The sequence below is a fragment of the Pipra filicauda genome, unplaced genomic scaffold (genome assembly GCF_003945595.2).
Source record: "Pipra filicauda isolate LSUMZ 115617 unplaced genomic scaffold, ASM394559v2 scaffold176_size3548034_pilon, whole genome shotgun sequence".
Taxonomy (NCBI): domain Eukaryota; kingdom Metazoa; phylum Chordata; class Aves; order Passeriformes; family Pipridae; genus Pipra; species Pipra filicauda.
The window spans coordinates 2,719,729-2,732,375 of NW_024104283.1; the positions used below are offsets into that span (position 1 = coordinate 2,719,729).

The 12,647-nt window shown below is 48.1% G+C and overlaps 1 protein-coding gene across 6 annotated transcripts in view; it reads right to left on the bottom strand.

Moving 5' to 3' along the window:
• Positions 1-253: 253 nt before the first annotated feature.
• Positions 254-12,647, bottom strand: part of LOC114002094 (solute carrier family 22 member 16-like) — a 52,100-nt gene continuing 39,706 nt past the window's right edge. For 5 of the 6 annotated variants that reach the window (XM_039379786.1, XM_027747858.2, XM_027747860.2 and 2 more), the window contains 5 exons: positions 9,096-9,202; positions 6,061-6,268; positions 5,755-5,863; positions 4,696-4,872; positions 254-2,158 (listed from right to left, as the gene is read on the bottom strand). In XM_039379786.1, the coding sequence (XP_039235720.1) occupies positions 1,591-2,158; positions 4,696-4,872; positions 5,755-5,863; positions 6,061-6,268; positions 9,096-9,202 (1,169 nt within the window). In that variant the 3' untranslated portion in view covers positions 254-1,590. Of the gene's footprint in view, positions 2,159-4,695; positions 4,873-5,754; positions 5,864-6,060; positions 6,269-9,095; positions 9,203-11,519; positions 11,676-12,647 lie in introns of those variants that run through there. The other variant, XM_027747866.2, reaches the window with a different exon arrangement.

Below are 12,647 nucleotides of genomic sequence, written 5' to 3' on the forward strand. Positions count from 1 at the left end.
TTCAAAGCTGAGAAAAAGAGGGCAAGGCTGCTGAAGGCAGGGCTGGCTTAGGCTGGTCCAGGCGCTTATTGACCTATAATTTAATTTGGTGATGTTTCTTCTGACAGCTGTCATTTGCAAAGGATAACTGTCCTCATCCCCAGTGAGAACAGCAGAAGTTGGCAGCCATGACTGAATGTGGCCTTTCTTGGCTGTGTCAGGCCATCTCATATGAAAGAAACACCCTTGTTTATGAAAGAAAACACTACAGAAATGACCTGTGCTCCATTATTAGAACTTTATTTATCAGTTCATTTTAATCACGTACATTCTTGAAGGATTTTGAATAGTTTTGTAACTCTGAGGACAAAAAAACAGACAAAAGTGGATGATACTCTTAAATGAGACATTTAAGATCTAATGAGTAATTTAATCACTAACAATCAGACTTGTACTTTGATAGTAAGATCCAGTTTTGGGGAGTGATTATCTTCAGCCACATCAAAGAGCTTGAATTGCCGAGGGCAGTGTAAAGCCCAGCTTGGCCTTTGCCATGGAGTGAGATGGTCTGGGCTCTGGTGACTCAGCTTTCTTACAGCAGAGGAGCTTGCTCACGTCCCATTACAGACAAATTTGTCTTTAGAGTGTATATCTAGTCTTAAATGGCTCTTCTCTTTTATGAAACTGATCCTGGTGTTAGAATCCTTGTTGGTTTGTCTCCAATTTATTCATATCAGCTGTTGCAAGGAATGCAGACAGTGTTGATGTGAAGTAGAAAAGAGATGCTTTCGTTCCCAAGCCCACTCTGAAAAATCCTGTTCTGTGGAACACAGGCCATGTCAATGTTGCTATGCAGGGTGGGGGGGAAATCATCTGTGAGAGCAAAATCTGAGACTTGGAGGAAAAAAAACAGACTTGCAAACAAGTGTGAGAAAAGATGCACAAAACTGTAGTTCATATGGGGCAATGTTAGCAGAAACTAAGTTCTCTGAGGTGTAATATGAGCAAATGCAGTGATCAGTATCACAGACCTGCTCTTAAAATCACTGTGGCAGACAATGACCTAACACTGTAAGAGCTGACCTGGAGTGCTGTAATGCAGCACTGTGTGGGGTTTTCTTTTCCTTGTAAATTATATAGTCAATGATAAAATTTGTTAGGAATGGCAGGAGCAAGGGCAACACTAGATTAGATTTGGCACAAGAGGAGAGAACTGATTTTTACTGAATCTGAACCTAGTGTATCTGACACCCTTTAGATGCAGAAATGCTAAATTGATGTTATTTGTCTTATACTGCAGCAATGTGATCCCTGCTACGTGGAAAGTATTTATGTATCCTGTCTTCTTCTTAACATGAGGCTAGGACAAAGGCCCAGGGCAGCAACAATGCCACATAGAGGAGACGAACAGCTAGACCAATACTTGGAGCAAGCCACCATGCCTTTCCAAGGTAGCAGCTGGAAGCCAGGTGAGATACCACTGAATATCTGCAATGCCACAAGTTGTTGACTTAGTTTCTTTCCTTCTATTCTGTAATGGAGTAAAAGTCCAAGCTGCTACTAGGGGATGCAACACTAGCCTGCTGTAAATGGAAAAGGAGCCTCTGAGATTCAAAGCTTGGCCCCTGGTGAAGAGCCTCTCAGGGCAGCAATGCACTCTCCCACCAGGCGAGCAGCCTCTTTGGCTGTGCCCCTGTGCACCGAAAAGCCACCTGCCCCATGCCCATAGTTGTGGACCACTGGGAGCTTAACTCCTCCTTGGCTCAAAACCTCCCTCTGCAGTCTCACACTCTGCCTGGATGGCCTCAGGCCCACCTTCACCTTGATATCCTGAGCTTCCCGCAGTGAGGGCTCAAGGGAGCAGCATCTGTCAAAGATGTCTTTGGTAGTGTCAGGGTTAGGGGAGAGACTCCAGCTCTCCTTTTCCCTGGTTCCCCCCAGGGTTACCCCGTGTATCCCTGGGTAGATGTAAGTTAAGCCATCCCCGTCCCGGATGAAGTTTTTCACCCAAGGAGCATAAACCTTGAGTACTTGTCCCCTGACAGGGAAGAGTTTCTTGTCCCCCACTAGCTGGTGGGCTCCAATGCCTGTGCAGTTGACAACGATGTCATATTCACTGTGCAGCTCCCACAAGTCTGAAACTTTTCTGTTGTATGTCTGGACGCCAGCTGCTTTCAACCTGCAAAAAGACTCCAGAAGTGAGGCAGGAAAGAAACCTCTAAACCCTCATTCATTATTATGAACATTAAGTAAATGAGATAGATTTCCTTTGCCTTTACATAATGATCAAAACCAAACAACAGATGGGACAAAAAAAGAAAAGAAAATGCCATGGGGGTTCTGTTTGTCATTTGATCTCTGATTTCATCTCATCAAAGCTATTTTTTAGCTTTGTTGGGCTGGAAAAGATACAGTAAGTTGATCAGTTTTATAGAAGGGTCTGGCAGAAGACCCTAGGCAGTCGAGTCCTCATGGTCTCATTGATTCATTTCTGTAACAGTACCAAGCTTTAACAGCTCAAGCAAGCAGAAAACCAACAGATTTATTTACCAACTTACTCATGCTGGTGACAGAGCCATCATATTACATCTGTTCTGATGTGCCTGTTACATGCCATCACATTCATTCCCAACACCCCTCCTGAGGCAGAGAGTCATCTAGTGCCATGTGCCAAGCCCTAAGACATCCATGCAGGCCAGGCAGATGTGGCATGGGACCCCCAGGGAACACACAGCCTCCTAGAGCAGCTGCCAGGAGTCACCTAGGACAGCTCAGAGCACTATAGATCCATGTCTGCTCTTCAGCAAAAGTCACCTCCTCTTGACGTTTATTTTTAAGCTCAATTTCAAGCTAAATCCTCCCCTGAACTTGCCTGAAGCTTGAAGCTCTTCCCTGTGGAAAATCACTGGCATGAGATGGAGTCACTGCATGCTGTCAGCTGGCTCCAGTTTCTGGGGGTTTTTACTGGGGGGTTTTAGCATGAGCAAGTCAGGAGACAGGTCTGTGATAATGATGGGAAATCCTGTCCTTTGCAATATTCCAGCAGCTGGAAAAGTCATCAACTTCACTGTAAATGCAATGGTTTCCCACAAAGCAGTGAGTGAGAGAAGGATCCAGGGCATAGATGATGCTCTGAGGCCTGGTGCAGCAGGACACTGAAGCTGTTCGGGAAGAATAGGGGAGGTCTCACGCAGCAGCTCTGGCTGGGCAACTTGCTGGGAGAGCTCGTAAGTGTTGTAATTGGAACGCTGTCATCATGCCATTAAAAAACCACCATTAAAAAAAAAACTTCTGAAAATTCCAGGATTCAGGCAAGCAAGCAGGAAAAAAATCCTGAAGTCTATTTTTGGACCAGCCAGGTGGGCACAAAAACAATTTTCCTTGTGAATTGCCAAGAGAATAGTCTATAAATACTGCTCAGGTCACCAGGGATTTGAGAATTAGTTACATGTTTAATATGCTCTCACTTCTCATCACCAGGGAGAAGAGAAAGAAAAAGAGCTCCATCATCTCATTAGACGATATTATTTGAGAAATAAGAAGACTACAGCGGGAATGAGGAGAGGGCAGAAATCTCATGGCAGATACTAAATGGGTTGTACAACTTAGTTGTTCTGCAGCAGAGATCGCTTGTGTTAGGCAATGAAACATGACAGAGAATGTGTACCAAGTAGATGGCACAGACCTCACGTGGCACTGGTGCCACGGGAGTACTCCCAGCCTGTCTGGCTGCTAGAACAAGAAATGCTTTTTTCACATTTTGCAGTGTGATGAAAGGCATCCAAGTAACCAGCTGAGCTGGCTGGCGATTTGTACCTTGGTGTCACTACACATCTCTTTACTTAACCTCAAATCAGTTTGCAGCCTATCACCTTCTCTCAATCAGAGACAGCTATTTGCTCACTTTAGAGGTATTTAGATGGATTAAATACACATTCCAGGTGTCAAAGCCCTTTTAGATCTGCATCCTATCTCTCCTACGGTTCTCCAAAATCCATGTATTTTGGGGAAATTTAGAAATTTGGAAATTAGCAAATCTTCTAACTTTGCTGTCAATCCAGGCATGAACTCTGAAGCCACAACTCCTCAGAGTGAGCTCATCACCTATCTTATGCAGGCAAACATTTTCAGAAGGTTTGTTACAAGATGATGCTATTTAACGGGTTTTTTTCTCCTGACTGGATTAAGAAATTACTCCAACCGTTGACCAAATTTGAGATTAATTGGTCCAGCCACTTCTTAAGTGCAAAGTCTTCACAGATAAGACACCTTCCTAGACACACCTATTCTCTCAGGGGCTGGATGTATCTTCAAAAACAGAGGGATATTATTTGGGAAGTTTGACAAATGAGGATCACCCAAACATTTTCTTAGGACATGGCAGGTTCCTGATGTACCTTCAAGGTCTAGCTGGCCAAGCATGGCTCCTGTGGCTAGGTTGGTCCTTTGCCCAGGGTCACTCACACTCCAAGCCCCACTGTACAGACACACTGGGAGAAAGTAGACATTGCATAAATGGGGCCTTTCACAGTTTTGAAAAATTGGGTATTTATTTCCTGTGCTTCTCCCTAAGGAAGATCTTGCTGCATTTTCCCCACTGGCAAACAGCATTTTCCCAGTTTTGTTCAAATCTAAGGTTCTCAAAGAGACCTCATCTTGCCCCCAGTCCCTCTGCCTGAGTTTCTCTCCACATGCCCAGCCTGCAGCAAAACCAACCTTTTCTCCAGCCACAGCAGGTAGGGTGGACAGTCACATTTCAGTGTCGTAAAGGCTTGACCAAATCGGTACTGTGGGAACTTCTGGAGTTCTGCTTCGGACATTGGTCGAAAACCCAGGACTGCATCTGACCAGAAAGGTAACTCTTCCTTGGGAGTGCTTCTAAAGATCTGCCACCTAAAAGGACACAGAGAATAACCTAGAAAACTTTACTGCTAGTGCTCTGCCGTGTTATGTGTCACATCAATCTTAGCACAAACTCAGGAGCTCAGGAACCTGCTTCTGCTCATCAGTACAGCTCTGAAAGGTTAATAGCAACAGGGAAACATTGCTGCCTGCTACTGCAATACTTGCCTGGACAAATAGGCAGAGGGTTGGCACAGCCGAGCTTGAGGGTGACACACTGGGGTAAATAAACTGCAGAGAGTTCTTCCAGCAATAGTGTATGTACAGAGTTCCCACATACAGTGTCCCTGCCACAACCTGGCTGGACCTGGTAGGGCCACTTGCACACCTGCTCATAGTTCTTTGGATACCCATAAAGCTAGAGTGCCCAGTCTCAACACTCCCAAGAGGCAAATTTCTGTGTACATAATAGGCAGCATAAAACACCCCGAACACACCCACCCCTGCGGGAAACCAAATAGGTGTTCAGCCCATAAAGCCAGAGACAGCTACACAGAGAGAGGCCTCAGAGATAACAATGGACACCCCTAACTGCATCCCTGTACCCAGTTGCTGAAGCTGGAAGATCCTGCAGTCCCATCCCTATGAAGACCACCCCTGCTGCAAGCAACTGGTGGATGACAGTGAGGAAAACATCAGTTATTGAAATACACTTGGCACTGGTCATTCTTGGTTTTTCTGTGCACACCTATGCATGAATTTTGCCTAAAAATACATCATATCTGAGCAGTTGCAATGCAGTTTCTTGGGAATACAGTCATAAAACCTAGTTCATGAAGGGAATACACCTGAACTCCAGCAAGAAAAACCTCTCTGACTGCTCCAGAACACAGCACAAACACACCAAAGGCTGCCCCAGGGGGTCATTCTTACCCAGAGACCAGGTGAATGCCAGCCTCTGATGCCTCGGCTGAGTTGCTGATGGCAAAAAGGTAAGTGAAAGTCTCTTTGAACCACTGCTTCTGCATGTGAATCGGTGTGCCTGCGTGTGAATGAAATTAAACATGCAGAGAGGAATAATGCAAAGAATAGAAGTGTACAAATGAGTGTCAAGGATATGGGACAGACAGAGAACACAGGTGAAGGCACTTTTCTTCCTGAGCCTCTGTGCATCGCTGCAGACCCGCACACATGGCTGCATAGGGTGCTAAGGGCAATGCCACGGTGAACTTCACGAACCTGGGTACGTGTGAGGAATGAGCATCCCAGCAGCAACATCACTCGTTGTGTTGGGGCTGAACTGGTCTGAAAGGACTGTCACAGAGCAGCTGGGACAAGCCTCCACAATGCACAGCGCTGTGGACAGGCCGATGACTCCCGCGCCGACCACTGCGACCTTGGGTGCTGCCATCTCCAGGATACAGAGGCAGAGGAAAAAGAAACGTACCTGCATTCAGAAACAACATATCACATGTCACTATTATCCAGGCCTCACACTCTCATCAGGCTATGAAATACCCACACAAGATGTAACATAAGCCCCCCAGAGCAACTAATTGAAGGCTAACTGCTGCACACAACCAAGGCGAAAGTGAGGATTAAAAAAATCATCGGCCTTTGATACGATGACAAATTTTTGAAAAGTACTTCATCCTCAGCACAGGAGCAGAGGGCAAGAGAGAGATCTGTACATGCACCATTGGTGTTTTGGCTGTTTTGGGGCAAGGTTTTTTTAATAAAACCCAAGGGATTGAGGCACCCATAGAGTTTTCAATCATGTCAGGTGCAAAAGTCATGGAGCCCTGAAGAAACTGGCTTTTTGGCACCATAAGGAAAAAGGTTGTTTGAATATTGGGATCTCCAGCAATGAGAGCTGCCGCTGCCTGGGCAGCAGAAGCAAATTGTACAGGAGGCAAATTGGTTACGCTGAGGAAAGGGTCCAGCCATGGTGGGAGATGCTTCTTCTGAACATTCATCTTAGTTCTCCTGCCCCCAAGGACTGTGTTACCGGCTTAGCTCTGTCCTGGGAAACAGGAATTTTACATATTAAACATAATGAATATTCTCACATGGTAGAGCCTGGCTGTTTACATGCCCACATCCAAAAACTGTTTGGGCCATGGTGCCTTGGCAGGAAAAGTGCGGGAAGAGAAGCCACCTGTGTTCTGGGGGATTTTGTGCCCCTAGTGACTGGAGGTCTCCAAATCCATTCTTGGCCTTTGTACCTGCCAGCATGGCCCACTACCTTGGACAGATCTGTGGGTATCCAAGGTTGCCATGCTCTCTCAGCAACAGACAGTGGTCCCCAGGAGCCAGCCAGTCTTGCTGCCTGAAGGGCCTGTATATTTGCCTCTCTCTGCCTTGCTTTCTAAGTTGCTTTATGTCCTGGAGCAGCTCTACTCCACTCCTCAGAATTTTCAACTGCTGATTGCTACTCCAAGAGGTGCAGTGGTTTTATTTTCCCTTGTCCTGGCCAAGTTTTGGAGCTTGGCACCTGTCCTGGTGAGTGGCGCACAGCTCCTGGTTGACAATCACCTGACTGCCCATCCCAACGAGGTGCCAGCCTGTGTGCCTGGCCCCAGCCAGTTCATAGTTTTCACACTGGCGAAGGCATGAAGCAGAACTGAACCATGCAGCTCAGTGCACCCTACAAACTCCCAGAAGCCAGAACTAAATGGGCCCAAAAGAGAGAGACTGGGCAACCTCAGAGGTGATAAATCCTTTAGCAGCTTTGAACCAGGTGAGCTGGGGTGCATCTGCCAGCTCAGGCATCCCATCAAGGGATTACTGTCAAAAGCTAAGCAGGGATCATAGAATCACAGAATCACAGAATATGCTGAGTTGGAAGGGACCCACAAGGACCATCGAGTCCAACCCTTAGCCTTGCACAGGACCATCCCCAAGAGTCACACCATGTGCCTGAGAGTATCATCCAAACGCTTCTTGAACTCTGCCAGAGTTGATGCTGTGACCACTTCTCTGGGGAGCCTGTTCCAGTGCCCAACCACCCTCTGGGTGAAGAACCTTTTTCTAATAGCCAATCTAAACCTCCTCTGACACAATTTCAGGTCATTCCCTTGGATCTTGTCACTGGTCACCACAGAGAAGAGATCGGTGTCTGACCCTCCTCTTCCCCTCATGAGGAAGTTGCAGACTGCAATGAGGTTTCCCCTCAGTCTCCTCTTCTCCAGGTTGAACAGACATGTGCCCTCAGCAGCTCCTCATACAGCTTCCCCTCAAGGCCCTTCATCATCTTTGTTGCCCTCCTTTGGACACTCTCTAATAGCTCTATATCTTTCTTGTATTGCAGTGCCCAAAACTGCACACAGTATTCAAGTTGAGGCCACACCAGTGCAGAGCAGAGCAGGAAAATCCCCTCCCTCCACTGGCTGGCGATGCTTTGCCTGATGCCCCTCAGGACACACTTGGTCCTCCTGGCCCTCCAGGGCACTGCTGACTCATATTCAACTTGCCGTCAACCAGGATGCAGGGGAAGAATCTCCTCTGCCTGTGGTTCTTTTTTTTCCTGGAATATATTATCTAGCAATATTCACTCTTGGAGAGGATGTTGAGTGAGATGGACCTTTGGTTTTGTGCCCTTATGGTTCTGCTTTCTCCTATGGGACTTGCTTATCATTGACTAGAAATCCAGCCTCACTAATTGCTTTCTGAGAACCTTTTCTGGAAACCAGTGCCTGCAGTTATAATGATGGGCTGATTTCCCATCTTCCTGTGGCTTTTGGCATATTTGATGTAAATTTAGGCAAGACAAACTGTGTGAGATTATGATAGGTCAGGTTTATTTATGAGATCCTTGCTCATGACTTCACACAGCTTCTCACTTACCCCTGAGGTTTTACTACCTAAAATTTGATGTCTCTACTAGGTAGGAAGGGAAAGAGGAACAGGCAGTGTTGCTTGTCATTGCATTCCTTCTGCATCACAGCTAAGGGTTGTTAGCAACCTCTCAGGGCAAAGCTTAAGTTTCTTCATATTAATTATCACATCTTCTTTCATAAGCTGACTATAGAAGTGCCCTCGCAGCGGGGAAAGAGGATGGAGTGGGGGGGGGGGGGCAAGTGGACCCTGAACCACAATTGGTGGCCTGCATGGCTGACACCCAGAAACTCAATATGGAAAATTGTTAGGGAAAGGAGAAGAGAAATGAAGAATATTAGTAACAAGAAACTGGGGGGGGAGGGAGTAATAATTCTGTAATTACTTAGGAAAATTGGCTCTGAGAAAGGTATTTAAACACATTTTTAATAACAAACCTTCTCACTCAGCACTGGTAGCTGTGGAAATAGCGTGTGGTTCTCAGCACACCCAGCGAGTCTCCCAGCAGTCCATGGACAAGCACAGCCCTTCTTTTTCAGCTGCCCTGGAACATATGCGGTGGGTACATTATGCATCTGCCAGAGATGTGCTCTCAGTTGTCCCTCACAACTCTCCTTTGCTGAAGCCCTTGGACTATGATGGAGATTGAATTTCTGGACTGACCTTCCTTCCCTTCCCCAGGGAAGAAAGAGGAGCTGTGGCTTGGGGGAGGCTCAGGTTTCAGAAGTCCTTCCAGTTCAGATAGCATTTTTGCAGACGAGCCGGTTCGATATCAACTGATCCCAATGTTGCAAAATCCAGTGAGGGCAGGAAGGGGCTGCTGACAGTGCTGGAGTCTACAGGAACAGCTCAGAAGGCCATGACACACCCATTAAATGCAGTGTTTTTCTAGCACTTACTACTGCAGTTCAGGAGCACATCAAGCCTTCATGTGCTAATGTGCCAAAAATCAACTGGGTGCAAAGCAGAGCTACACACAGCTAGTATCAGCAAGTGCAGCTTGGGCTTTGCAGAACCACTGACCATGCTATGAATGCAAGGCTCACCTATGGCTCTGCCCTGGCAGGATAGCCTGGGCAGAGGGCACAGGAGGAGAAACTACTTTTAGCTGATGTGGGAGCCCAGCTTAGTCCCAGCAGAGGGACATTTCTTGTCCTGTCAGACAGGCCTGTACTGAGGATTTTGCAAAAATCAGCCTTTAAAAGGCAGACCAGTTGCAGTAACTGCTGGGGAGGGAGGCAAATGGTGTCAGGTACTGTTTAGCTCTCTGTCCCTACATAGTGTCAGAAGAATGGGACAGAAGCCAGAGAGAGTCACCTGGAAGCTGTAATTCCCCAGCAATGAGGACACCAGCTGCCTGATGTGGGTTTCATGGTCCTGCCACCCTCCTGCTCCTCCCAAGCCAGAATGAATTATTTTTAAAAATATTGAGATATTTTGTGACATGACTTCATCTCCCAACTCAGGCAACAGTAGACAATGCCAGCCTCATGTGTCGCAAGGGTGTCCTTATTCTTTCTTGCCTCCCATAGCTGTATGTCATCACTAAGTGCCACAAACCTTCAGCTGTAACATCATTCTAGCAGTGGACAACATGATCAATATGGATAAATATAGTGGTCCCCAACACGCACACACACACACACACACACACACACACACACACACAACATGCACACCCACTGCCAGCTGCAGCTGCAGCCTGCAGACACAGCAGGCTGACCACTCTGAGCTTGTGTTGCAACCCGTCTGGCCTACCAAAATAAGCATATTTACACACCCAAATAAACAGTGGAAAAAGCCCAGCTGAACTGTTGACCAGAAAATGGAACAGGAAGTAACTGAAAAAAAACAAAATTTGCTATATATAAGTCCTGTGGGTTTTTTTAAACTAACTCTCATTGTAATTAAGTACTGAAATACACTTTTGAATTGCTTGAAGCCTGTGGTACCAGGCAGCAAAAGCTCCAGCCTTTCTGAACTGCTGGAGGGGCTCCTCACCCACCAGAGCAGCTGCACCCACTGTCCCTGTCAGTGCCTGCCATGGAGCACTTGTTCCCTTCCTTTTTTTTTTGCTGATCACTTTTGTTTATTCACTTCCCCAGTTTACAAGCACCCTTGGTGTTGCTTGCCTTCAGATGACTCCAGAGAGGGGTTTTGCCAGGCAAAAACATGGTGCTCATGATCCACTTCTGGGGGTTTGCTGAGGAGGAGGAGGTACTGATTTTGTCCTTTTGACTCTGGCCTAGTCCCTTCTCTGCCATTTGGGCTGCTCTGTGAGATGTACATTCGGGAAGTGCCACAGAAGGAAGGCAAGGATGTTCTCTCTTCACTGAACAAGGGACCACTGTCAGAAAGCAGGTGTCACAGGGGATCACAGAAAGCCACCGTCACAGGGGACCCCGGGCCGACCAGGGAGGCCTCAGCTCGTCCTTCAGATGGCTGTTCGCATGCACGGGAAACAGCTCCTTAGGAATGCTAGGTTATACCGCCCCCTCAGCTACCTGCAAGTCACCTTCAGCAGCAGCACCTACGGGCCGAGCGCTGCTCTTGCTTCCCTCCCAAACCGGAGAGGTCTGTGGAGCCCGTCGCCGCTCTGTGCGGGGAGAGGCTGCGTTCCCGGATCTTCCCCCCAGCCAAGCCCTGCGGTTCACCCCGCCCGCCCCGGTATGTGTGCTGAGCCTTCCCGGCCCCGGCTCTGGAAGCTGGGCTGGGCCCGCGGGAACGCCCGGGGGCAGCGCCCAGTCCCGGGGGGCGCTTCTCCGGCCCTCGGCAGCAAAAGGGCTCCGGCATCCAGCATTTCCCTCTTCGGCTGGAAGTACAAGTCTGAAAACGACCCAAGCGGGGAGAGCAGGCGATACCTGGTGAGGAGGAGGCCCCCGGTCCCGCCTGGAAGAGCCGCCCTCCCGGGCAGCGCGGGGACACGTGCGGGAGCGGCCGGAGCGCCTTGCCCGGGGGCTGCCGCTGCCCCCCTGCCCTGGGGCACCCCCGGGCCCAGCTCCGCCCCCCGCCGCGAATGAAGGAGCTGTTTGTGCCCGGGCAGTGCCCTCCCCCGGCGCTGGCAGCACGCCCGGAGCACCCGGCGGCCGCGCGTCGGCCCTGCCGGGGCCGGGCCAGAACTTTCCCCCTTGATATTTCCCCAGCGCGCTCCAGAGGAGGCTCAGCGGGACCCGCTGTGCTGCAGGGAATACATTGTCCTTTTTTCCTCCCTCACAGGCAGTTATGTTCTGAGTGTTTCTGAAGCTGCCTTAGGGTTGCCACAGCGCTTGAGCAATCGTGCGAGCGGTCGGGAGGGGAACTCCAGCCATCGCAGGTCGGTGAGGTACGAGTCCTTGCCAAACCGCAAACCCGTAATGAGCACAGCCAGGCAGGGCTGTTTTCAGCGGAAAAACACAAGTTTGTCAAAAAATAAACCTCTCTGCAGGATCGCTAGGATGAAATTATATAGCATATACCCCAGTTTATCGCCTCCAGGGCATTTGCCTTTGGCAGGACATTTTGGCTAATATTTGACAGCCTGAGCATTCGTCCCTGAACATGCTCATCAGGACAGTGTTTGCCAACCACTCCTCTTCAGCCCTGTCGAACAGCTTCTGCCATGGATCTTCCAGGCAAGTGCCTTTTCTTTATAGCCATTTAAATACAGACCAGCAGTCATCTGAAGGATATCACTATGTACAGCAACAGTGTGCACAACATATGGCAAACTTCTCCCAATCTAGCTGTGTTCTTAAATGGTAAAACTAAAGCCACGATATATTACACGTGTAGGCATAATTCCCCCAAATTATAGTGTAGCTTGATTTTTCTGTGTTCTGAAAATAGGGGATTAAGACAGGGAAAGCAGCAGAAGAACAGAAGTTTACTTGTTTAGAAATGAAATTGTTGATGGGCATGGTGCATTGGTTGTAAAATGAACACTATTCTAAGCCATTGCAGGGTATCTGCAGTAACTTTGGAGAGAATCCTTTCACATATGGAAATTTCCC